At 40.5% G+C, this 27,220-nt stretch overlaps 1 protein-coding gene across 2 annotated transcripts in view; it reads right to left on the bottom strand.

Annotated features, from left to right (window-relative positions):
• Positions 1 to 27,220, bottom strand: part of LOC133130356 (disintegrin and metalloproteinase domain-containing protein 33-like) — a 104,522-nt gene that overhangs the window by 28,851 nt on the left and 48,451 nt on the right. For both annotated transcript variants that reach the window (XM_061244890.1, XM_061244891.1), the window contains exons 4-7: positions 16,245 to 16,323; positions 11,139 to 11,215; positions 2,419 to 2,602; positions 1,020 to 1,085 (exon numbers count right to left, since the gene is read on the bottom strand). In XM_061244890.1, the coding sequence (XP_061100874.1) occupies positions 1,020 to 1,085; positions 2,419 to 2,602; positions 11,139 to 11,215; positions 16,245 to 16,323 (406 nt within the window). The remainder of the gene's footprint in view (positions 1 to 1,019; positions 1,086 to 2,418; positions 2,603 to 11,138; positions 11,216 to 16,244; positions 16,324 to 27,220) is intronic.

Raw genomic sequence — 27,220 nt, 5'->3', positions numbered from 1 at the left:
GTCTTGTGAGATGCTCCAATGAAATCCTCTGGGAGATTGATTGTTATGCATTCTCTGTGCCTGCAATGACCCTGTGGCCATGCACAATCTAGCAGCCTCTTTGGTATTCTCTCCTCCCACACAACGATCTCTCCCGTACTGAGATAGGGGGCAGAACTGTGGGTTACAGTATCTACCCGGCAATTTGGCAGGTGAGAGAGCCTACTGCTTTGTTTCCTCCTGAGTCTCGTCATAGAATTCATCGTTCATCGTGGCACAGAAGGGCGGTCATATTTTCATGCGATGTGCTCTACTTCAGGCTGATTATGAGCAAGGCAAGAATGACAACTTGCCACAGGGTCAAATCATCAATATCTGACACTTCAGTGTGAGAAGCCAATACTTGACATGTGTGGTTATGTAATGTGTCAATATTCCACTAGATCTTTAGACACTGTCTAGGAGATTTTATTCAGCTTCATTAGTCTTCTAAACCACTGCACATACACAGTCTTTCTGTGTCTCCATGACACCATATCAAATATAATAATAGCATAAACCCATATAATGTTGTATCTGGCAACACTATTATACAGAATATGCAAAATAATCTACCATATTATAGTCATAAACTTCATAAAGCGTTAGTTATGCAGTTGTGCAGTGGAACAATATTTAAGATTCTGCTGACAGTTGGCCAAAGATACCATGATGCAGTGCCTATTCTGTTTGGGAAAATAGTGTAAAGCTCTCTTAAGTCTGCAATAAGGAAACAATTGAACGCACTTGACTAATCAGAAATGCCGTGAAGATATTTGCCCCAAACATTATGGTTCTGTGAAATGTATAAAAAGTATAAGTACAAAGGAATTGCTGTTATTTCTACAAGGTGAAACCAAGTGTATAAAAAAACACACTTGACTAAATGAGAACCAGCACTTTAAGCACATTGTCTGATTACAAATCTGCAAATTGTGGAGTGCAAAGTCAAATCAAGATAAAAAAAAACATCTTTGACTCTTGAGAAATAATGTGCTTACCAGCATACTGTCAGCAACAATGTAGAGCTCCATGAACTTGGTGGTGCCCCAGGCATTTCGCCTCACCTGCGATAACAGGTAACAACACCAGTTAATGGCCAGAGAGATGGTCAGACCACAGTGTAATAATAACCGTATTTTCTGCCCTTACTGTTATTATAACATTATTTACATGGCTCATTATCCAAAGCAGGAACCAGGAGTTTTCAGGAGTTAAGCAGCAAGCTTGATTTAATACTGCATGGCGCAATGAAGTAATTCTTCATAATGATTAATTATCTATGCATCATTATTGTTCAGTGAAGAGAAAAATCAAAAACATAAAACAAAAATATGCAAATGAATCATGGGGTAAGATTGGGTGTGGAAGCAGGTATGCCAGCAGCCATACAATCTTGCAGCATATCCTTGCCAGAGAGCTGAAGCTAAGTTGGGCTTTCAACTGGAGGCCTCTGGAAGAGGTGTGCCTGGAGGGGGCAGTCTTGGCACTAGGAAAGTGATAAATGGGCAAAGCATGGTCCTGTGGTGGCATTTGATACCTAACACCCCACGTGTCCCTCTGTTCATCTGTGGGAAATCCCCTCTGACACGATGAAAGTGCATGAAGTGGCACAGGGTTTCAGAGAAAATCCTCTAGACTGTGTCTCCAGGGAAAAAACTCAAACCCTGTCCAGCAGCAGAGGTCATACCGGTCACTTAATCCTGTTAGCTGAACTGACACCTCTCAGCATTTACCTCTTAAAGGCCTTGGAGCTATACTTATTGGATGGGATTTGACAAACTGTCTGCAGTCTTGCAAGTGTAAGAAGGACAAAGTGTTCTAAGTTGCTCCCATTATGGTTTATAAGTATGTATTCTAAAAATGCCCAGTGAGAGACAAATTGTGAAAGCACGAACATTTCTATTCCGGATCAAAACAAACTCTCAGTGGATTTGTTAAATAAACACAAAGCCTATGATATATCAAATACAACTTTATAAGACTGTCAATCCAGGCTCAAGTTAAACCATGGCATTTTCACAATACGTTGTCCTGAAATTGTTTGAAATGCTGAAAGCATCAATCACTCCCTGCTTTTATGGAATGGTACCCCACAGGTTCCAATCGTAAACAAGAGAATGATTTTTATAGACTTCACCAAGGGTTTGCATTCAGCTCCATTTTCTCTCCAGCCTGCTATCATTCCTTGCACAGATGTTCTCATTTGTTGTGGTACACCACATAAATTGTCTCATCAAACACAAAGCATAGAAACAGAATAGCCAGATGAGTAGATTTAAAGAAAAAATGGAAACAGTGGACCGGTTTAGAACTGGTTCCTAACTGACATCGCATACACCAGCCATTGTAAGCTATTTTCTGGTGCCACAGATTGTGTTAGACTCCTGTGCTACTCACCCTTTGATGCAAAGGTTTAAGAAGGCTGGAGATGAGGCTTGTGTGTCCCACCCAGTGGCCGTGTCCACATGTGCCACCTGTGATTGGCAGGTGCTCTGTGCGGTAGATCATGTGATGGGGAGAGTCCAGCCCTCTAATTGGTTCAAGGTAGTAGCTGTCATTCGCATTCAAGACAATCAGGCCCCTGTATTAGAAGAGGAGACAGAATTCCAGATGGAAATGATAAAAAACAATACAAACAAAAATACAATAAAACAAACTGGAAAACATATCATGTTACTCCTAATTTGTGGCCTCACAAAGTTTCTAGCAGGTCAGACTTTCTGACTCACACCATCAAGTGTCTTTTGCAAAAAGGGGTGATAAAACTGATAACATTTTAATTACTGTTACAGAGTTACAATGGCTCTCACATAAAACCTTCCCGTAGTCAATGCTTTTTAGCAACATAAGGGGAAAGTAGGTAAGTGATTTTACAAGCAACAAAAGAAGCAAAGATGCTATATTTCCGGACTAAAAATGATAATGTGTTAATGTAATATTCCCATTTCCAGTCACTTATCTTTAGCTCTGACATTAACAATAAAAGATTGTTCATTATACGGTACATTTTACGGTATTACGGTATTAACCCCTTAACTATTCTTTGCACAAGCTTGAAAATCACGCACCCAAAAGAAATGGCTATTCTTTTCGAATAGCCTGGTGTCTTCTGAACGGTACTTCATTTCGTGTAGTATATGGATTTCCAAAATGCAGAGAAGGCGAGGTCCCACGCTTGTTTTGCCACCCACATGTTACAAATTAAGGAACTGTTGTCGCTAAAGCAATGACGTCTTAAAATACGTAATAAAGATATAACCGTAAGTTTTAACGCTTTCCGACGGCATATACTGTTACCATAGTGATTGAAAATTCCGCCGTTAAAAAAAGGAATGAATGCAAAAAAACCCCCAAAAAAACCCCACACTCCTGGCCCGATTTAAGCGTTATGGAAAGAGAACGCAGAGTGCCGTATGTCGATGGTTACACCCCCTAGCTGAGCCAATATCCACGATATGCCGCAGGTTCGAGTTTCATAATGCTTTTATACAACAGTTACCATATTTATTTCAGAAAGACAAGACTAACTTTAAATTAATGTATATTTAATGGAACTATGTTTTATGTTAAATGTATTCTTCCGCTGAACAGTATTGGTTGCTAAGGAAAGGTATTGTGAACGCTAACTAGCAATAATGTATCCCCCACTCCACTATCGAAGCAACGGTTAGTTAACGAATAATGTATCCTCACTGCACTAACCTTAGCTAAGCGACGCTATTACAATAATGTATCCCCACTGCATTAACGTTAGCTAGCATGCTATTTTACGTTGCACCAGACGACACTGACATACACAATTTGTTTTGTAGACGTTTATCAGGACACTGCCAGATAATGTGCATTTATTGAAATAACTCAATAGTTTCGTTATGGGTCTTCATTTGCTTCGCCGGGGTTTGGTGTTCTTGCTGGTATTTCGATCCGATGATGTTGCCTAAGTTGCATTTTTTCGTTCCTACTGCTTTCTAAATCAAAGGGCACTTTAAACTCACTCATTTTATTGTGCTTTGGTAGGCTACTAGCGGCGAGATGATGTCAAGTTATGTTCATTTCGATTATAAAGTAGATAACGGTGATAGCTAAGTTCAGTTATCTAAAGGTAAACGGCAAATGTTTTCCACATACAAAGCTAGCTCCCTGACTCAGTGTATTATTATTTTTTTTTACCATAAATATATTGTTTACAAGGTTTGTACTTATATTTATATTCCTGTTGAGGGGGTAAATTCTTACATCATTTCGCACACATCACACCAGCAGGGACGCTGACCCATTCTACATACATTTTATCAAACACAAAGATCCAATATAAGGTCCTATGAACGTTCCCTATATGATGACACTGGTAAACACCTTGTGTCTCTCTCCCCACCACTTTTGAAAGGACTTCAAATCATCAAATGCAAATTAATCTTTTTTTGCTAACTGCAGGAAGGTCTGAAGGAAACTTTATCTTTATCTAGTGCCCCACAGAGCATCTCTGAAGCATGACCATCCAATTCTGTCCCACTGGCTGGCTCAATAGAATATGAAAATACTGCAGCCTTCCATCCATGAGGGTTACTGCACGTGTCAGGGGAGACTGGCCACAACTGCCCACTTGTGGCACAGTGACCGAAAATAATTCCAAACACACACACACTCACACACTCGCACACAAACATGCACATGCGCGCACACACATGTACACACATGCATGCACAAAAACACACACACAAACACACACACACGCACACACATACTGGACACACACACAGACACACACACTCAAACACTCGCACACAAACCCGCACACACATACTGGACACACACGCAAACGGCACTTACAAAAAAATAATGACACCATAACACCATTTACAGTAAGTCATTGGATGGTTCTATTTGGAAATAACAGTCCTACACACATAAGGTCGCTTTAATGAGTACATATTAAAATTAAGGAACATGTACTACATTTGAAAAAAATAGCCTGTTACTGTTTATTGCAAATCAGTAGCAAAACAAACTGGGGTAATGAAGATACAATGTAATGAAGTCCCACTTTAAATAAAAAGATAAACCCACTATGTTTAGAATGAATAATCTTGTTCCATTTGAAAGTAATATAAAATATAAAAAAATATTTAATGTGTACATTTGCTTTCCCACAGGAAAGTTAGGAATGTCTCTCGACTGAAAATATTCTCCAGTGGGGCGAGGGGCTGATTTGCTTATTTTTTATAGAATACTGACAGGATGTATTGAATACCCTGAGTTAGATCTGAATCCTATGGATTGCAAAGGTAGGAGAACCACACAAACTGGTTCTAGCAGAGATTGTGATTCTTTAGAATTGCAGAACAGGTATGATCTTGGATCTGAAAATTAAGTTCTTTGGAAATTCAGCAAAGAAATATAGGACTCATAGAGCACTTTATTCGGAACACTATACTAATACAGGGTAGGGCCTCCCTTTGCTCTCAAAACAGCTTACATTTTTATGGCATGAATTCCACAAGATGATCAGGCTACTTTTTTTCCAGTTTTGGTGAGCCTGTGTCCACTGCAGCCTCAGCTTTCTGTTTTCGGCTGACAGAAGTGGAACCAAACGTCGTCTTCTGCTGTTGTAGCCCATCCGCCTCAAGGTTTGTCATGTTGGGCTTTTCTGCTTGCCACAATTGTACAGAATGGTTATCTGAGTTACCGTAGCCTTTCTGTCAGCTCGACCTAGTCTGGCCTTTCTCCGTTGACCTCTCTCATTAACAAGGCATCAAAATCCCTGGAGATCAGCAGTCTGGCACCAACAATCATGCCATGGTCAAAATCACTATGATCACATTTTTCCCGATTCTGTTGGTTGATGAAGCTTCTGACCCATAGCTTTATGCATTGCACTGCTGCCACACGATTGGCTGATTAGATAATTAGGTGTACAGGTGTTCCTAATAAAGAGCTCAATAAGTATTTATCTCTTGCACTAAAGAGACAAGCTGGCTTAAATGAAGACAGAATTGGGGTTAGGACATTTCAAAACGCGTGAGCAAGAGATGTGTTTTCAGGCATACAGAGCAGAGTCGCTTACTAGCTTACTTTTGAACGGTGTATCAAAACAAGCAATTACCCTGACACATGCCTGGATGAACATATCTCGCATTATATCGCAAAACCAAACAGCACATCATAAATCAATAGTAATGCCTTCTTGCCTCTCTGTAATAGCCTCATCTCTTGGCAAAGCACGGAAAGGCATGAATAAAAGTGGGCCACTAAGTACAAAATGAGCGTTACTCCAAGGCTGAGGATTTGGATAAGAAGAGGCCGAGTAGAAAAATACTGGCCAAATACTGTTTGATCAGGATGCCTCCTGCTAACTCAGGACATAACACTGCAAAAAAATAGTATTTTTGTCTTATATTGACACTTAAAAACTTTTATCTTTGACTATTTTGCTAAATAACTCTATTGCTTGTGAGATAAGACAGTTCGACACATTTCAAGATTTGCTAATGGGGTAAGACAATTTCACTTATCAAACAGTAAGAGAAAAATAATAAGATCTTAAGTCATGTAACAAGACTAAAATGCTTGTTAAGTCCACAGTGCAGGCCCCATTCCAATGCAGACACGGGCATGACTCAATACCATACCATGAAATGACTGCTTGAGCTGCTTTTATCTGTATTAATCAATACTCTGTCCTTCCGTCCTTCACCAAAAAGGCAACTTTGCAGAATTAACATACCGTGCCCTTTTCTAGTGCTGTGTCACCCGATCTGGGCCTCTCACTCGCCCAAGTGAACGGGGAGGCCGTGGCTCCGCCTGCCTTTCAGGCTGCCAATGATTGATGGACTTGAGGTGACGATCCCGATTGGAGGGATTGATTTCCTGTCCAGCCTCGTTCCGCCAGCATCACCGACCTACAGTAGTGCTCAGGGGACTAACAGACTACCTGATCCATTCTCCGCAGCTGAAAGTCAGCATCAGACCTGGGTCAGATACGTAATTGTTTTGGATTCAAGCACGCTTTACTGACCTTGTCTGGTGTATTGGAACCTATGAAATACTCTCAAAACCCAGCCTCTTGGTTGGCTCAGTTGCACCAGGAAAGATGCCTGCCTTGTGCAACAACACATCATTCTGCCATCTTATCAGCTTTCTCATGCACAGAGAACACAGAGCAAGGTTTTTTTGCATTCATTCCTTTTTTTAGGAGATTTTCAATCTCTATGGTAACAGGATATACCATTTGAGAGCATTAAAACTCATGGTTCTATCTGTATAACTGGTTTTAAGACGCCATTGCTTTAGCGACAACAGTTCCTTATTTTGTAACATGTGGGTGGCAAAATAAGCGTGGGGGGACCTCGTCTTCTCTGCATTTTGGAAATCCATATACTACATGAAATAAGGTACCAAGGAAAGAAGACACCAGGATTATGCCTGCAGTCAAAAGGGTACAAGAATAATAGCTATTTTATTTTGAGTGTGTAATTCCCAAGCTTATGTAAAGAACGGGGCGATACTCAAGGGGTTAATGTCAAGCCAGGATCAAACAAATGAACAGCATATAAATGCTTAATAAAATTGTAATAATATTCATATCAATTCTGTAAAATCAGTAAAAATGGTTGTTTCCAAATATTATTACATTACATTACATTAACCTGTGGGGTCAGGCTAGCACTAGCAAGATGCCTGCTGCAATGGACCTTTCTTTGGCTGATCTGCATTGCTTTGCCAAGTTTGCCTGAATGCAATGAATTCAGGATTGTTCATCAGCTTCTTCATTGATCATTAAAAAACCTTCACTGACAGATCAAGTATATATCTTTAAGCGACAGAAAAAGGATGAGAACTGGCATTATCACTGAAAATAAAATGAAAGCCATTTCCTAAAAGGAAATTGAAGTAGATGCCAGTGATTTTGAACTCGAGGCAGTGCACTATGTTAGGGAGCTTGCAATTCTAAGAATTTGCTGTCACATTCTGGGCTCTCGTAGCGTTTTCTGTTTCTTGCCTTTTATGTTTCTTGTCCTTGTTAGCTTTCTATAGTCATTCACACACCTCTGCCTTGTTACCTGTGTCCCGGCACACACACCTTTTTTGTCATTTCAGTCAATTTGTCAGTGCATTTATACCCGCCTGTTTGCCATGATGATTTGCCAGATTGTTATGTGTCTTTACCATACTTTCCAGCGGTTTTCTGCCGGGCTGTCTCCTGTATCGTCTCCTTTTGTGTACCCCGACTTCTTTTTTTGGGGATTTGCCTTCTGTTCTGTTTCGGATGACCTGTTATCAAACTTAGCTTTGCTTATTGGATTTAGACCTTTGGATTGTGCTCTGTACCGTTGCCTGTTTGGACTTTCTGTGTTTGGACTTTTGCCTGTGACTACGAACTTGATTATCTCCGTTATACCCGTTTGCCAGTATTCGACTCCTGCCTGCTTGATCTGCTTGTCATTTAATAAAGACATCTATTCTGCCAGGTTCTGGGTTGCGATTTGTTCTTCGGACCCAGCACCTGATATGCGCTTGATTCCCAGGTGGAACACAGGCATCGGACTCTTGAGCAAGGTACTTGCCCTGAGTTGCCTCTGGATAAGAATCTTTGCTGAGTGCTTAAAACTTAATTTGATGCATCGCTCCACAAACTACTTCTCAAACCTCCCACCATCTTTATTAAGATTATATATCATTTTTCCAGAATGCAATTGACTTTTGACTTTCTTGTTCATACGTTCCGTTAATGTGACATTTTCTCGAACTCATTTGGCAATTCTAGAACCAAATTGTTTATGTCAGACACTAAACTGTACAGAATATTACATACCTGCAAAAGTGTGTATGCTCAGAAATAGAGAGCTGTAATCACTTGATGCAGTGCTAACCATTCTATGGCTTCTTAACCCACTTAATTGTTTGGTAAAATAAATGCATTTGATTTACCATGTTTCTATTACATTCTTACATGGAGAATGTATTAAGCTGCTTAATAGAGAGCTAACCTTCAATAACATGGGGTTCTGATACCTGGAAGCTGTGTGCAGTGGCTTTCTAAGACCTGGCGGCAAGAAAGACTGTTTCAGTGTGTGAGTAATGTTTTTCTCTCCCGGTTTGTGTGAGAGCTTGTCAGGATTAAAGGGTGCAGGCAAGAGACAAATATGACACTTAAAAAAACAATGGCCTCACATTATTAAAGGAAAAGCTCTCAGGACCAATCATCAGAAGTTCTATTTATTGATTCTTGCTGAGCTGGCAATTTGGGATTTTAATAAAGTTGGATTAGGTTTGAAATCTGCGACTGAGCACAAGTAATGAAAAAAAGTCTACATTTTAATACATAAATTTTACATTTCAATAAAGCTGTCTGACAGCTCCTTGGCTGCTCCGATATCTTTGCATCAGGGAAGAGCGATGAACTTCACGGTACTTTGCACGCTTATGTACAGACCTATTTCTTTTTTACGGTTAAGGAAATTTAAAGGTCTTTAAATGCAAGCCACTGTACCAGTGCCAGTTTAAAAGCTAATTAGTTCATGACAACCGCAAAACCGCAATTCTGTAATGTTTCTCTAATTAAGTAGCTTCATCTAATAAAATCACTAAGAGTTCTGAGTCTTCACAAAACACCTAACTTGAATGGGGAGATGGGGAGGTAAAAATGATCTTCTGTTTCTCAGCTGATGCCCCTAGAAAAGGTTCAGAAACACAGGCACATGCGCACGCACACACACAGACAAACACACACACTCTTGAGGCTATGTTTGGGTCTACTCCTGTTAAATCTGATGTACCCAGTACTTGGTTGCAGTAAACTACAGCTGACTAACGTGCGATAGACAGCGGGTGCTTCAACCTCAGCCTTATAGTTCCAGCTTTGAGATCCGGCCTGTTAAACACTTGGCTCTCCTGTGTATCTGGCATTTGGTGATGTGATAAAAGGACAAAACAGCTTTGGAAATTAAATCCAATTAGGGAAATGCTGCATGGACTCTCGTTTTAACGTGCAAGCTTTGCAGCGTCGTGAGTTCCTGAGGTGACCGAGCTCCCTCCACATGACTGAATGTGCCTCTTCCAGTGCCTAAACGCAAGGGTATAATGAAAGACTGGAGAGGAAAGAGATTGCTTTCCTCTGAGGCCTTTCCCCTAGTGCAGGAGCAATTGGACCCCTGCTTATTGCAACGTTCCCTCCAAATTGAGCAGTGACATTTTGCTTTGGAAAGGAAGTTGTTCTGCAGCTATTAGAATGGGAAAGCTTTTCCTGGAGAGGGCGGGCACAGTAGGATTACTCCTTCAGTCCTTCCTGTAATTTGTTAAATGCATGAACTGGAAGACCTTCTCCCAGGTGTCACTCTACTCCAGAGCCTACACGCCGCTACTTATTATTCTGGCTGAGTTTCGCACAGAAAATTGCTATCGAGAACAAAGTCAAGAAGTTAGAATACAATTGCACCAACCTGGACACTCCTGTTGTCAAGAGCAGAACCAAACAATTTGAACCAGCGGTGACACACTACTCATGACAATTGTTTGTGTGTGTGACTCCATAACTAATTTCCTCATTGTGATGACAGAAAAACATGCTTGGGATGATAAACTGAATATCATGCCAAATAGTTTCAGGGCAGGTAGAAAAAACTATTTCATTTTTTCTCAGCAACATGTGGATTTAACATATGTGTTTACAAACAAACTCATTGTTTTACTTAAAAATATATATATTTATGTGACCAAATAGACACTACAGCTGAGTTTGAGTTCTTCAGCGATTCTTCAGTGTGGGTAGAACGACAGAAGATCTGGGTTTCTCGTTCACTATTTATGGCTCTAATGCCCGATAGCTCTTAAGTAATTTATTTTTATCAATATTAATGAGTTATAATTGGCCAATTAATCTTTATTCTCCATCAGAGAGCAAGCACCCGCCATTTATCATCCCATACCAGACAGCTTAATTGGTGCATCGGTGGAGTAGAGAGAGGGACCATTCACATGGGATGCACTGATGCAATACTGTAAATATTTGTCAGTGAGCTTCATGAATGAATTTTACTTTATGGCCTTTTCAGTGGAATTAGCCAGAGGAAAATGGCTCTTCAGACCCATCAAACACGATGTCTGGTCACGTGACTCACCGGACCCCAGAGCAGGTGCTGAGAGCAACCCAGGAATCTGGGTGTCCTCTCACATAGCCATGGTAGAAACAGTGGTCCTGCAATGAGAAAGAGAAAGAGAAAGAAAGAAAAAGAGGAGAGGTCTTCATATGTGAAAGTCATTAAAGGACTCCTGCCTTATATACTGACATCACTTTCCACAGTAGATGCCCACCTGGCCCGACCAATGCAAATGCAGCCCAACCTGAAAATAGAAAACACTGTATGCGCGTGTGTGCCTGTATGTGTGTGCGTGCATGTGTGTGTGTATGTGTGTCCGTGTATGTGTGTGTGTCGGGAGGACCTGCTTACAAAAATCATTTTAAAAATGCATGCATCATTGATTATGCCTAAGAAGATTTCTTCTGCAGCACAAACCATGTTCAGCTTCTTGTACACACTAAATGTTAGATCTACTCTGAGCTCATCACAGGTTCCACTTCTCCCCTTCATGAGTAGCAGGTGACAAGTGACTCACTCACTTATGCTTGGCTCACATATGCATGCTCTAGCAAACATTTGTGCCTAGATTACTGCAGAAGTCCACAACCTGTGAAAAGCTAGGAAATTCTCTTAGCCATCAAGGGACTGTGGTCATTGTGAATCTCGAATGCTAAGACGTGATTGGCACATAGTAAAATAATTGAACAATGTAAATTGTTGAACACTGCTGTTAATTTAGGTTTAACATCATTGTCATTTGCTACATTGCCTTCAGCCCAATTTGATAACTCATCATGCTTATTTGGCATGGATTATTTCATTATTACTTGTCAGACGCCATTCAGACAGTTGTGCGATGTCAAAGAAAACAGAAACTCAGTGAAGACAAGCTGATTTGAGAAACAGGGTTTTAAATGGCTTACTTTCACAATCATTATTACAATGATACTTGAAGTTAAGTGCTAATCAAGTAACCACTGAACATGGAAAAACAGAGAACAGAGGCGGAAGCTATGCTACGCTGTTGAAATAAACAAGTCTGTGCTATTTCAGCTATCACAACATCTGGAGCTGGATTGGCTGCTTGACCAGAAGAAGCCTGCCATCCGTATGTTCCCATACGATTCTCTCTGATTACATGCCAGTTCCCAAAAGCATGAAAACCACATGGACTCTTATGATTCATTAGTATTGTTACAATTCCACCAGGAAACTTGAATATTAAATCAATGACATTTCATAATTTGTTGTAATCTTAGAATTATCATCACATCAACTGGACACGCTTTATGGACCAGATGTCTGTTATGTATCTTCATTAAAATAACTTGAGAAGAAAATATAGCAGTTGTGGTTTTGGAAATGAATGGGAATAGCAACATAGCACAAATGCTGCTTTTGGAGTGATAAGCAACTCCTGGAGGCCTGCATGTCTTGTTATTTCTTTTAATTAACGGATAATTTAGAAGCTGTAAACAAGATGTGTGGACTACTTGAATCAATCATTCCATCTCCTGAAACACAGTGAAAACCAACAGACATTGTGGTCCTCCCTCTAGCATACAACACTGAAATCTGACACCCTAATTAAAAGCTCTGGTTTTAAGTGCAGAAAACTGTCAATGATTTATTAAAGGTATTTTTTGAGAAGCATGGGGGCACTGAGCTGGAACTAATCTATTGTTGAGTTTTTACCATACCTACTGTTAAGCTTCTACTGTATATAACACACTGTTTAAGGAATCTCTAAAAACCTAAATCTCTTGATCCATAAATATATAATACATAATAACTCATGAAATAAATATCCAGTTATTATGTAATTTAATGTAACCATTTTTATTTATTTATTTATCCACAGAATTACTATAATCATCCCATGGAGTAACTAGTATTCTTCTGATCATCGTTTATCCATGCTTGTGTCACTGACTTCTCTAGTGATGATTTCATTTAATTCCGTTCACTGCTCAGGTCTCACAGAAAGCATTTTTAAACTGATTTCCCCTCAATGTCAAAACCTGGGGAATTATTGCTCTTCATTGGCTGCATAACTGACAATTCCTGACTGTTTAAAGGGATTTGTGCAGCTTATCGGACCATGAAATTAGGTAATTTAGCCAAACAGCAAAAGCACAGGATGTGAAGAAAACAGTACTGAAGCTGACAACATGTGATGGGGGAGGTGTGTGTGTGTGTGTGTGTGTGTGAGTTAATGTATTCTGAATATTAACAGAATTTTCTACACCTAACATTCATTGTGTATGTATCATTCATTCCCAGTAGTCAGCTCACCTATGCAGCATGACAATGAAATCAAAATATACATGGACAACTGCATATGTTTACTTCTTAACTTTAGGGCTATTAGTGCACATCATTCTTTTACATCGTAGTTCATTTTTTCTGCTTTACGTTCGTTACCCCTGAGATGTATCTGTTTAGAATGGCCTTGTAATTCGCTCTGGATATGAATGTCTTTGGGTACATATATATCAGATGCTAGTAACACACAATAAGAGGATAAGTACCCATGACCCTTTTCTCCTTTCCCTGTGAATTACTGTTTCACATCTGCATATTCCCATCTGAGAACCATACATGCTTGGAGAATAATGTAATTTCACTGTGCAAAATTTTGGCAATGTGCATGCATGTGTGTGTGTGTGTGTTTGCATATGTGAGTGTGTGTTTGTCAGTGAGATGGAGACAGTGCATGTCTCCACATTTAGTCTGTTGATTTAACAGATTATCTATTGATTTGGAAAGGGCTGTTATTGCTTTTGTTTAGCATACCTCGTGCACCAAAAAAAGGTCTCATTGACCTGACTTGCAGACGGTACCTCAGGGTATTAACTGAATGTTGACAAGCATTTCTAAACCAATTCCACTGAATTAAGTCCCAATTGTTTGCCTGTCTGTGCAACATGTCTGCTCCTCTTTTAACCAGCTTTATGGGAAATATCCATTTTTCCATATCAAAGCTTCCATATAAAAATCTGTTATTCTCATTCCAAATCTGAGACAGGCAATGTGAATCTGGGTCAAAGGATCATTTAAATGATCAAAATCGTATAAATCAGGGACATTATCTCACAGACGTCCATTGCAAACGCCACTGATTGGGCTGTCTGATAAGAACTTGGCACATCTATTTAATCTATTTCACCCTTTTCTTTTTCCTCTCAGGAGAGCTCGCCCGTGACAGCTTTTTTTTTCCACTCGCTGGCCTTGCGATCGGCTCTGCAGAGGTTAATTGCCCTTCCTCAGTGGGTGTAATTGGTTTCTGCTGGTAGCTTACGTATCAAATTGTCTGTGCAAATATATTAATTTGTCCTTGTTCAGCATGGCTCCAAAACCTACACTTCCCCCAAGAAGCAGGGCGGGTGTTCCAAGTGTCTTCTGTTTGTGGTCTCACCAGCAACCAAAAATCATGCTGCTCTGTGCCAAATGTATATGCACAAGGCAGAGATATTCTGTAACCAGCATGTTAAACACTTCTCCTTGGTCTTTCTCATTGGGAGTTCAGAATTGCCTGGGGTTACATGTCCATCTAAATACCAAAGCAAGAGCTGAGAAGCTCTGGGTACGTCCTCTGGGTATGATCGGTAGGTTGGCATACTCAGGGCTTCTGCTGTCTCGCATGGGAGGAGCAGAGGCCAATCAATTAAATTTGTGTGAGATGGCGGTTATTACAGAGGTTATTCAAGGCCCAGTAATATGACAGCGCGAGGCGAGAGACAGCTGTTTATGGAGCAGAAACAGGCCGCCCGCTGAACTAGAGTCAAGTTCTGCTAGAGGAGCTCCAGAAAAGCCGCACTCCTGTCTTTCCACAAACAGCCTGGCGACAAGCTTTCTGAAGCCTGGAGTGTGCCTGATGAATAATGACGGATGATAACAGATAATTACAGGAATAATGACAAATAACATAACTTCAGATGTATGCTGTGGTTTTGGTCAGGTATGGGACAAATAATACTGGATCTGTTTCTATTTATTTCTGTCAGGATACAAAATTGATAACAGTACTACTCCATAAAAAACTCCAAAGTTTACCAAGGTTACAAAAAACATTCTACACTCGTGAAAGAAGGCTGCCACACTTTATACATAAAAAAATAAAAATTTTATATGGTGTGACATGAACTTTATGGAGTTTGCTATTTTTCACCAACGCCAAAGAAAATGTATGAAGGTAACATTGTAATAGCACACATATTTTCTCATTCAGATATGGAGCTAAGAAATGGATCTTGCCGAAGCACATTAGCTCATAGCTGGACTGGGTGTAGCTCACACTATCTCTTGCTTCCCTCTGTTTTCTGTATTTTCATCACATTTTCATCACTGGGTTCCTCCTGCCCTTGGCTGCAGCTTGGCAGACACAGGCAGGAAACAGCAGCGCTTCTACCTGAAGCAGGGGGGGTCCAGTTGTGGAGCCCCAGGACATCAACAGCAAATGTGGAAGTTATCTTTTTAACTTTCTGTTGTTTGTGGGGTTTTTTTTTCAAAGTTAGTAAGTTCATTTTAGACTGAGAACAAATAAACCTTGCAAAAGATGGCCACAGTTTGATGTGTCCTTGGTAACACATGTTATTGTTTTATATTTCACATAGTTATATTGCACTAAATACATAGCTAGCATAGATCTATAATATATGATGCATATGGATGGGAGGGAGGGTTGAAAACATTTTCAAAGTGCGACTGCTTCATTGAGATAGGCTCCTCAGCCAGACAGAGGGTTGCAACCTGAGCTACGTTTGGAAATATGTGCAATAAACATCAAGGTGAATGCCATATGTTCTTAGTTTTTATGTGAAACTAAGATGAAAATATGCCTGTACACTGAGGTGATCCATTATAATTACACAGAGTTAGGCATCATGCCATTCTACTGATGAAGTTTATAATCATATATGCTGCCACTGCTTACACTGTTTATCAACTCAATAAATAAATACACATTCCTTAAGTCTTACAACTGCATCCATCCAAACATGACTGTGTGCACGCCTACATGTGCAGAGAGAGTGTCAGAGAGGCAGCTGATCAGTAGGCATAGCACTTCAGTATAGGCTGAAACGCTACGTGAAGGTGAAGCCTGGGAAGTTGGAGGATTGTGGAATAGAGATGTAGACTTACGGTTCGATTGGGCGAGATGGTCACCTGCTCTCCGCTCTCACTGTAGTGCGTCTCGGTGAAATCCGGGCCCAGCAGCTGACTGAAAGAGAACACGCATAAATCAGCTCTTCGCCATTCATCTCCCTCCATGTTTCTGGCAAACAAAATGGAGGACAGGACATTCATATTCAATTCAATTCAATTTTATTTGTATAGAGCTTTTTACAGAAGACTGTCAGAAAGAGTAACAGAATGAGAAAAAAGGGCAAACACCAGGCCTGAACCTCCAAATAATAAGCTGTCTTCATATGTGTCTGCTGGAACCAAGAAGAAAGGGGAAAAAACAGCCAAAAGTGTCCCCCTAGCCTTCTGTTTCATTCCCCACTCAGAATATTCAAAGAGACAGAGGCCTTTTAAATGAACGGCACTAATGAACATACTGAACATACGGACTCACCACAGTAAATGTTTCATTTGGGGACAGGGCAGATCGGTTGTTACCGTCCCTATAATTTGAGTCGTTTCAGTGTGACAGCACTCTTTACTTCGCCAAATGAAAATCCACATTTTTCCTCTGCTCATGCACGGTTCCAGCACATTTAAATGAGGGCCATATGCAAAAGGCTCTGGCTCTGCTGCAGTGAATGCCAACCTTGATTATAACTGTTCTTCACAAACAGCGGTACACAGATCCATTTAAATAACAGAACCGCTAGTGATTAATGATTACGGGGCACAAGTGAGCTTTTAAAAGCCCAGAGTACTGCGGAAACGAGATGGGCAAGATAGCCGAAATGAAATTAAAAACAAGCGAATATACACAAAAAAATAAACATCCTAGGAGGTCGGGAGCTTGCAATATGATGATGTCATATGAAAAAGGCCCTGGGGAATGGTTTTTACAAGGCACAAATGATGTTATGTCTGGAGGAAAGACCCCCAGCTGGCATCATATAGACTGCCCAGAGGGCCTCCAGCCAAACGTCTCTCACACAGGAGAAAGAGAAAGTTATGCCCCTTGTAAGGAAGGGTTGAATGGAGTTGCTGGTGGATGATTCAAGGTAGGCCTGGTCAGAGGTTCTGTGGCTATAAACACCATGAGCCCTGGGTCGGTACAGAAGGACACTTCAGGGGTTGGAACCAGATGCAGGGCTGGACACTTATAGATGCATCGCTCTCCCCTCGAAGGAAACAGGGGCTTCTGAGACAGACATGGGGAAATTAGATGGTGAGTTTATAAATATATTGTTCTAAAAAAATAAATCATGCTGTTTCTGGATGGAATGGCATAGCATAGCTATGTTGTGAGAAATGGATATGGAGGGATGGAGGTCATTGTACAAGGCTGTGGGCCAATTTCCAAGCTACAGCCCTATTAATATACAGTGTGTGCAACCTGTACATGATAATGAATGCAATGTAGCACTTGTGTACCATAGAGCTGTCTCTGCTGGCTGGCTTTCCCCCCCCCCACCATGTTTAGAAAATGTCTTCCATTTTGTGCTGCTTGACTTGTTGTGCTGTCGAGAAGGCTGCAACGCTCCCAAAGTGGCCATGTTATGTTAGCAAACACTCCCTGATAAGTTCTCATTTAGTACCACATCTTACAACTGCTGGGGATTAATAGGCCCTCTCTGTATCCCAGAAAAACACTTTGAAAGGAGCCAAAGCACATAAAAGTGCAACCTACTAACAAACAACAACTTCACAAATTATAAACATGCACAACTACATTTCAATTTCTTCTGCATTCTACAATCAAATTTGACCAATGATGCAAGAAAGCTTTTAAATGACTATTGATGAAATGGACTGCTTTTACATGTCCTTCATGATAAATATATATATACATATTTATATTGCACTAAATACATTCCTGATATAGATCATGACATATTTCTGTGTTCTTGTTTTCAACAGGCACTTCATTTCCCTGGCAATAAATATTGAGCTCTCACTGTATCCATGGCAAACATTTTAAATATATCTGCAGCGCACAGAAAAGTACACCATGTTCATGAACAAAATCTTTACCTTCAAATAAATAAAAAGATAAAGGAATAGATAAATTCCTTACAAAAACAAACACTACTTTCCGCAATCAAATCAACTTACAGACTAAATGAATTGCTTTAATGAAAGCTGGAAATTGAGATAAGCATTTTTCACAGTATGTGGTGACAAGACGACACAAAGGATCTCCGCAACGCTCACACTCCGTTTGTTCTTTTGATACCCTCCAGCCAGGCCCTTCCTCTGGCACGTGGCTGTGTGCTGACATATCATGTGTGTGTCTCTTGTCGCTATCTGCGGAGAGCAGAGGGCTAATAAACTAGGCGCTCACAAAGGGCCGGTGGTGGAGAGCGATAATTACCTGTTAGCACGAAAGGTCAGTGCGCTGCAGAGGTGTGCCGGTTTTCAGGGAGTCACACACAGGCCACGCGTGGGGTGACATTTACACAGGCACTGGAGCCTCGCTCTCACGCCAAGACAAAATGGCCATAACTTGTGATTACGTGTCATAACAGGACCCTGTGCTCTACCCTGTTAGGCTACTGGTTAATGAAGTATTGGGGCCAGGTCTCAAGGTGGATGTCATGTCCAAACAGCTGTCATACAAGTGAATGAAGCACCGGGTTTAGTGTGCAACTGATTCCGCAATCTGTCAATTTATAAAAACAGCACTTTGCAATTACTAACATACATTGAATATAAATAATACAAATAATACTGCTAGTACAACTACTACTAGTATTACTACTACTAGCAGTACTACTGCTACTATCATTACTGTTATTTCTGTAACACTTTACAATGAGGTAATATGAATTGGCATCAACTAATGTAGTTGTCAACATGAATTAATGATACAAATACATAAAAAACACTGTTCAGATTAACTTCTCAGAAGGTAGTTAAATAGTTAGCAATTGCATTAGTTAATGTCAATTCATGTAAGTGTTACCACTATTTCTTCCTTTGGATTACAGATAACCTATGTTTTTACAGGTATATTGTCTCGTGGTACTTTCTTTTGTGACAATACAAATGTTTGTTTGTAATGTTAACATTATGCTTATTGATTATAAATGGGCCCCCGTGCCTTCTGGTAATATAACATTTTTGTATGACTAAGTAACACTGATATTCTCCTCTACTGTATAAGAGCTGGATAACAGCATATGCCAAGTGATTGTAATGTAATGTTGTTTATAGTACAGCAACAAGCAGCACCCCGGGGGCCAAGTACATGCAGTAGCCACCCACTCTGTTGACATTCGAATACAAATGAATTCTGAATCCATTTACATTTTTATGCCAACATTGCAAAAGTTCTATACTGTAACAGCAAATGTAGTTAAAGTAATTTCATGCAAAGCCAATATTTTATGTTGATGTAAAATTGGCCGTTTTATATTCATTTTGAAATTAGTGTCCCCTTTCCAGCCCTGGTGTACTTCTTAATTGGCTGACAAAGCACAGGTGTTAATGCGATGAACAGGAGACTCTGTCATTCCCTGGTGCTTATAGAAATTTCAGCAGTCCATCTGTTACACTTTGATGACTTTAGTCTCATATCCACTCCATTTCTTTCGTTAGTGTTAAATTTTTCACTTTAGCTGCTCGAGGCTGCTTGTAAAGTTCTTGAAGGCAGGTTCGCAAAAAAGGGATACAATGAAATAAAAATTGAATAGCTGTGCACCATTGACTTCATCCAAGATTCACCAACATTGCCTCCAGCAATAGTCAGAGCCACAGACATTTGATACAGCTTGTAATCTCACAGGTGCCAGACTTCTACTCTTTGCACACTCCAATGCCACCTCATTAACTTTAAATGGCATAATTGTTTGGGAAGTAAAAAAAAAAGAAAAGAAAGGATGTTCCTTGTAGATCTGTGGCTTTTATGCATCACTTCATCAAAACTCATAAAACCACACACCTTTATTTGTGTTCTTGAAGTTGTTTGTTTTCACTTAGAATGCAATGCACAGTTTATTTTACTTTTACAATGTGTATTTCGCATTCGGAAGTATTCGGTCTTCGTTCTTTCAGTAGAACATTATATTTTTATTCTTTGGTTTTTATTTGTCTCTTTGATTTTTGCTCTGGACATGCAAAACAATTGAAAGCAACAGATTATGCATGGGTCTTCAAACATAATCAAATACACAGAAAATGTCAAAGGTTAACTCAACCTTTGACCATATATGTACATTTCCTTGAACACTAAAAACATTATGCTGTGTACTGGTTAGAAAACTTGTGTGCTCTAGCTTTGGTTTTTAAGAATTCAATTAAGAAATGCATTTCCCAATTCTAAATATGAGGGCAAACTGTGTGCATGCATAGCCAGATGTACTGTACATCTAAGAGTAGTAGATTAAGCTGTATCATATGGGTGGCATAATAAATCAATCCTGAAGTAAATTCAAACATTTTACATCACTTGGATCACATAATATTTCATTTTAAGATTCAAAATATTCCAGACAGCATTTGCCCAAAGAAGAAAACACCTGACACCACCAAATGTTCTAAACTGCAAAGCCTTTGAGGATCAGTGAGATAAACACACAAAGATGCAAACCACCTGGCCTCACCTGACCCAATGAAAGCAAAAAGCATGAGTCATAGAAGTTCTCCTTTTTCCAGACGCTTTTTCCTACTGCTGTGTGCTTTAATGATGCGGCATAACCCCTGAAAGCCAAAAACTGCAGCTATTCCCCTCTCCATTAGAGAACAGCTTCAGAACCTGCTGAGAAAACGCCGTTAAATAATTGAAAACATGTCTGAAGGCACAAACCCCCCGATTTCAAAGGCAACAAAAAGCCAGAAGATGCCCTGAGCCCGACAGGGTGTAGAAAGGCCCAGGGCGTGTGGCGACGTGTTTGAAGATGAAGAGGGACATGTCCTTCGTTTTGCAGCAATGCAACAGGGGAGGAAGTTCCTCAACAATCAGGCCCTTTCCAGGAAACACGTGGAGGGAAAGCAAATGAGTCAGATCGACCTCTGCAATGAAAATAGGCCTTGCTTCTCTAAAAACATCTATTAACAGAAATGTATTGATCATCTAGTTTGTTCTTGCAGGAGCGTACGTTCCGGAAAGCTCCCCAAGAAGAGTGTACCAGCGCATTGATCATTCAATGAAGCTCTTTTCCGAAGGACCTCCATTTCACGCTCTAACAACAGGATCACCGTATCGACATCCTCTAGATTAGCTTCCAATCACTGGCTAAAAGGCAACAGCTGCATGGTGTTAAAGAAGTAAATGAGAGCCAAACATTGTTCCCTCATCTCGTCATTCATTAAGGCCAGGAAAGCGATCAGCTGTTAAAACACATGCCCGGGGCAGAACGCATCGATATCGCTTGACTCCCCTGCTACTTTAGGAGGAGAATTTTGTGAATGGCTTGCTTGTACTACAATGGCTCATACCCTCAGCCCCACACTACAAAAACCCAACAATAAGTCAATCTCAACAAGTATTTTTGTCTTATTTTCAAACTTCAAAACATATTTCTATTACCTTTTTGCTAAATAAGACAAAAATATCACCAATGAGGTGACAGTTTGACCCATTTCAAGATTTACCAATGGGGCAATAAAATTTCACTTGTCACGCAAAAAGTAATTTACAACAGACTTTCTTTGTGGTACAAAATTGTCAATTTTCCTATGGATCAACATAAAACAAACTATTAGCTGGTCTCTATGTTTCCATGAGAAATAAACATAAAGGGATAAAGAGGTTGTGCTGTGCTTGAAACAACATGATAGCGCAAGGTAATCTGTGCTTCGTGTCCTGTAGAGATCAACCAGCTATGAAATCATGTTCTGTTGAGCAGTGAAGAATTTCTATAAGTTGTTATATGCCACTGACCGTGCTGGGTATTGTATGAGGCTTATACGAGGCTTACACAACACGTCACAGCCCAACACCTGCCAGTCTGCCCAGCATCAATGAGCTGGAATTTGTGGTTCTTAAATGCACTGGGGTAAATAAAAAAGAGTGCAATCAAATCTCTGACTGTGCCACAGTCCATAAATTGATGGCTGATGGCTGGCACATTCCTGTCCAAACTTGGGCAATAAAAAAGACAGCAATGAAGAAAATAAAATGAAAAAAAAAAGTACACAAAACATCAAGAAACCTTTTTTGGCGCATGGGATTGTCTAAACCTGGGCAGACACAGTGATTTTCAGATTTATAAAAAAAGGACAGTTTGGATTAAAACGATTTTCGCCCAGATTTTTTTTTTTTTTCATTGATGTTTCTCTGCATGTGGATTGTTTTTGTCATTAAAATCTATTATTAATTTGGTTCTGTAACCATTGCTGTAAAAATAATAACAATTGTAGCCTGTGAAATTCTAAAATACATAGGAGATGAGTTCCCCCCTATGCTTGTTTTGTCACCCCACATACAAAATAAAAAACCACTGTTGCAAAAACAAGAGTATCCTAAAATAGTTTGTTCGTTTTAGCACTTTCACCATTAAAAAAAGGACCCACTATGACTATGTGACTTAAGAGGTTAGACTGGATTCCTTAGTCTTTGTATTATAATGACTTCCTCATTGGCATGGCAATCACTGTATGAACATCATTAAATGTGCAGTTGCACTAGCAGGTGCAACAAATCCAATCTCCTGGAATGCGCAATGTTCCATTAACAAAGCTTGGTTAAAAGAAAGGAAAATGTTTAAAATTAAAATAAAATATTTATCCCGGAAATGTATTATTATAATCCAATTTTCTCTGTTTTTAAGACTGTCATATTTTTCATCCAATTTTCTCCAATTTGGTCATTTTCTCCAGGTATGAAAATGTGATAACATACACTAAGTGGACATCATATTATGGACACCATTTCATGATATACTGTATACCGACCATGTGAATCTAGGAGCAAGAGATGATCTTTTATAGATTTCACCTGTTAAATTCACTTCAGGGAGTATAGATGAAGGAGAGGCGACAGCTGCCTACTGTTGGCTGGAACCTTTGGGCAGTGGACCATTCTAGATGCACATGGCAAGATGTTGAAAGTAAAAAAACCAGCTGCACTGCTTATTCTTGACACACTCAAATGCACTTCGCTCTTTCCACCCACCCTCAGGCGAAGTCAAGAATAATAATAATAATAATTTATTATTCAGCTGACGTTTTTATACAAACGACTTTTGATGAGTAGATAGACAGTTGATTAGACTAAGCAGCTAAGGCTAATCACCCCTGGAGCAATGTGGGGCTAAGGGCCTTGCTCAAGGGCCCAACAGCTGTGCAGATCTTATTCCGCCAACCTTTCCAGGTCTCAATAATGTACCTTAGCCACTAGACTACAGGCTGCCTTGTAAGGGACCATAGCTTTCACCTAGATTCACCTGGTCAGTCATGGAAAGAGTAGGTGTCCATAAAGGTTTGTACACTCACTGAGTGTAATGTTGCATGTTTATTGGAATTAAGTCCAATCACATAATATAAGGCAATAGGACAGCAGAGTAGGCAGAACTGTCACAATGAAAAAGCTCCCAGGTTATGTCCAATTCTTTCTTTTTTAACTAATATAAATTTGCTGACATGTAAAGCAATCACAAATCTCAAGGTATTAATGCTGGATGAATGGTTTCCTGTTGGGCATCTGGCTGAGATCCCAGGCTGGCAGGAGCAGGATGTTGAAAATGAAACACTAAATCCGAAGGAGACACAGCAATTTAATAAATAAAAATATCCAGTCTGAATTCAACACCAAGCCTGAATGGGATCAAATGCACTCTAGGAGAAAAATGTACACAGTCAATTTAATACTGGACATTTTTCTGTATTTTTCTATTATTATTATAAAATTGCTACACAGAAAGTATGCTTCACTGAAGCAAAGGGGCAAACCAGTGTGCTACATCAACTCAATGGTTCAGTAAATCACACAGAACCTTAGAGCTCTTCTATAGAAAACCTGCTCAAATGCTACAGTAGATCAGTCTGCTTTGAAATCACATCACAAACTCTGGTGCTAGCAAAGTACAATTCTCTGTATCACATCCCATGCTCCTAGCATTTCCCTTTACATTACCTTTGTTCTCGTGTTTTTTGTCCCTGTTTGCTTCCCATAGCTCATTACTCACTTATCTGTTCCCCATCACTCACACCTCTTCATTGATTTGGATAATTTGCCTGTCTGTTCAGTTTGCCAGATTGTGTTGTGTCCCAACCATACTCTCCAGCGGTTTTCTGCCTGCCTGTTTTGTGTACTTTTGTGTACTTTGCCTTTCATTTCTTGTTTGGATTTCCTGTTATCAGACTTTGTTTGACATCCTAGTTTGACTGTTGCTTGTTTGGGCTGCCTTCCCATGTAAATTTTTAAATGGTAAATGGTTGGCATTTATATAGCCCCTTTATCCAAAGCACTGTACAATTGATGCTTCTCATTCACCCATTCATACACACACTCACACACCGACAGCGATTGGCTGCCATGCAAGGCGCCGACCAGCTCGTCAGGAGCAATTGGGGGTTAGGTGTCTTGCTCAGGGACACTTTGACACAGCCCGGGCGGGGGATCGAAACGGCAACCCTCCGACTGCCAGACGACTGTTCTTACTGCCTGAGCCATGTCGCCCCCATGTTTGACCCATTGCCTGCCTGATTGACTACGTACTTATCTGCATTGTTCCTGACTGCCGGTATTTGATCTTTGCTGTTTTGCCTACAAGCAGTTTAATAAAAACACCTGCTTTGCCAAGAATTTGGTTGCGATTGGTTCCTCTGGCCACGTCCACAACACTCTGGTTCTAAGAAACATCATAGATCAGGGGTTCCCAAACCCCCAAGGCACGAGATGCTGTGGTATATTGCCAATATAGTCACAGCTACAGTAAAGGGTGTGGATCCAGATTTGGGGTGGCATCCAACTTTGTGTAGATCCATTTTGGGTCGTATCAGAAAAAAAACTGTGATCACCTGTCATAGATGTTTTATAGTTTATAATGTAATTACAATATACCTGTGCACTCAGTGAGCACTTTATTAGGCATTTATTAGACATCTTTTTTTACTTACTGGTCTTTTGCTGCTGTAGCCTATCCAGGTTTGACGCCTTGTGTGTTCACAGATACTCTTCTGCATACAACTGTTGTAATGTGTGATTATTTTGGTCACCTTCCTATCAGCTTTGATCAGTCTGGCTCTTCTCCTCTGACTTCTCTCATTAACAATGCATTTTTGCCTGCAGAACTGCTGCTCACTGGATGGTTTTTTTTTCACACAATTCTCTGCAAACTCTAGAGACTGTTGTGTGTGAAATTCACAGGAGATGTTCTCACCGTGAAATGCACTCAAGAAACAACAAAAATGTAAACAAAAGAAGCAAAAAAAAAAAAACCAGCAATAAGTGAAGCTCCACTTCAAGCATATGGATGCTATTCTGCAAGTCTCGGAGCATGGATAAACTTCTCTGCGCCAGGTTTTGAGAGCTCCGGCGTGGGATTCAGTTATGGTTCATTGAGCAATAGAGCAGACATGAGGCCTAGGGGTCTTTCTCCGGCCCTCTCGGCTGGATCAGAATCAACCTGGAACGCATCTGAAAGCAGCTGCTTCGCTCTTCATTAAACAGAGCTAGTGTTTTGCCCAGAAGTTTGGAGTAGCTACGTGAGCAGCGGTAGTTTATATAGTTTTGATATAAAAAGTGTTGTACAAGCTTACTGTAGGCTTGGGGGGCCTCAATATATTCACATTAATTACTAAACTAGCTTGTGAGACTTTTGACAATTGACTATGCAATTGACCAGCACTGTGCCTCTCCATCGTCCAAGTTTTGGTTAATATCTATATATATATATTGCTTTTTTGAAATGCAAGATTTTGTATTAGGACTGCGTTTAACCTTTTGTCCCTTTTTGAGCCAGAGAGTTTTTGTTTTTCACTAAAATAATTTGATAAGGAACTCACCAAACTGGGCTTGTGGTGACAAGAACACTAAGGTCATACAACCAGAATTGCATCTTTGTGTGCATGATATCTGCAATATTAACTTTTTATTTTCATCTCATTAAACAACTCTGAAACTTTGTCTTCCTCTCTCACGCTATTAAAATGATTTACAACCAGCTGGAGAACCACAAACTGATACACAGACTCTCTCTCTCTCTCTCTGTCTCTCTTCTCTCTCACTCTCTCTCTCTCTCTCACACACACACACACATATACACACACACACACCCGCACCCAATTAATCACAGTCATGTCAACACGCCAGCACACAAAAACAGAAACTCGGCTGTGTCTTCCGTTTGGGGGGGGCTCACATAATTCCCGGTTGTGTCCTCGGTTTCCTTTTCCTCCTGGGCCTTTCCAGCTTTTATCAAGGGAAAGAAGGAGGTGAGCAAGCTGCCTCCCCTCCAGCAGTGAGAAACGCTGACATCAGGGCTGACCAGCTGACCCGCTGACCCACTGAATGCTTGGGCGTCCGCTCATTCCAGCACCGCCACCATCTGGGCCCAATCAGGCGAGGCGCGCTGTTCCCCTGCCTGATGTGATTCACTCCTTCCTGCTCGGAGCAGGCAGCCGGTCTGGCCTGGAGCCCGGGGCCCAGGACGTCCCATGATACAGTCTCCACAGCCAAAACAAGCAGCTCAGTGACCAAAATAAAGGTCATTAGGCACCCCCGCGGCCCCAGGGTCCCTCCCAGTCCACACCTGCCCGCTGCTAATACATGTCAGCTCATACAGTATGCTGGACCTTCTGCATACATACATACATCTGCCTCTGCCTGAACGTTCCACTGTGGGGAGGAGGGGGGTGTTCACTTCCTACAATTAAAACCAATTTGAGAAATAACTAAAGAAGGGCAAAAGACAGAAAGACAGGAGCAGGGCCAAATTTAGCCATCTAAAAAAAAAGAACACTGCAGAAAAGGGATAAACACAGAGCTATTTATATCTATTCACTATTCTAAAAGAAAAAAGAAAGAAAGCAGGACCCGACATTGACACCCA

The sequence above is a fragment of the Conger conger genome, chromosome 6 (genome assembly GCF_963514075.1).
Source record: "Conger conger chromosome 6, fConCon1.1, whole genome shotgun sequence".
NCBI classification, from domain to species: Eukaryota; Metazoa; Chordata; class Actinopteri; order Anguilliformes; family Congridae; genus Conger; species Conger conger.
Note: the sequence above shows the minus strand (reverse complement) of the source record. Positions and strands in the feature narration are given on the sequence as shown.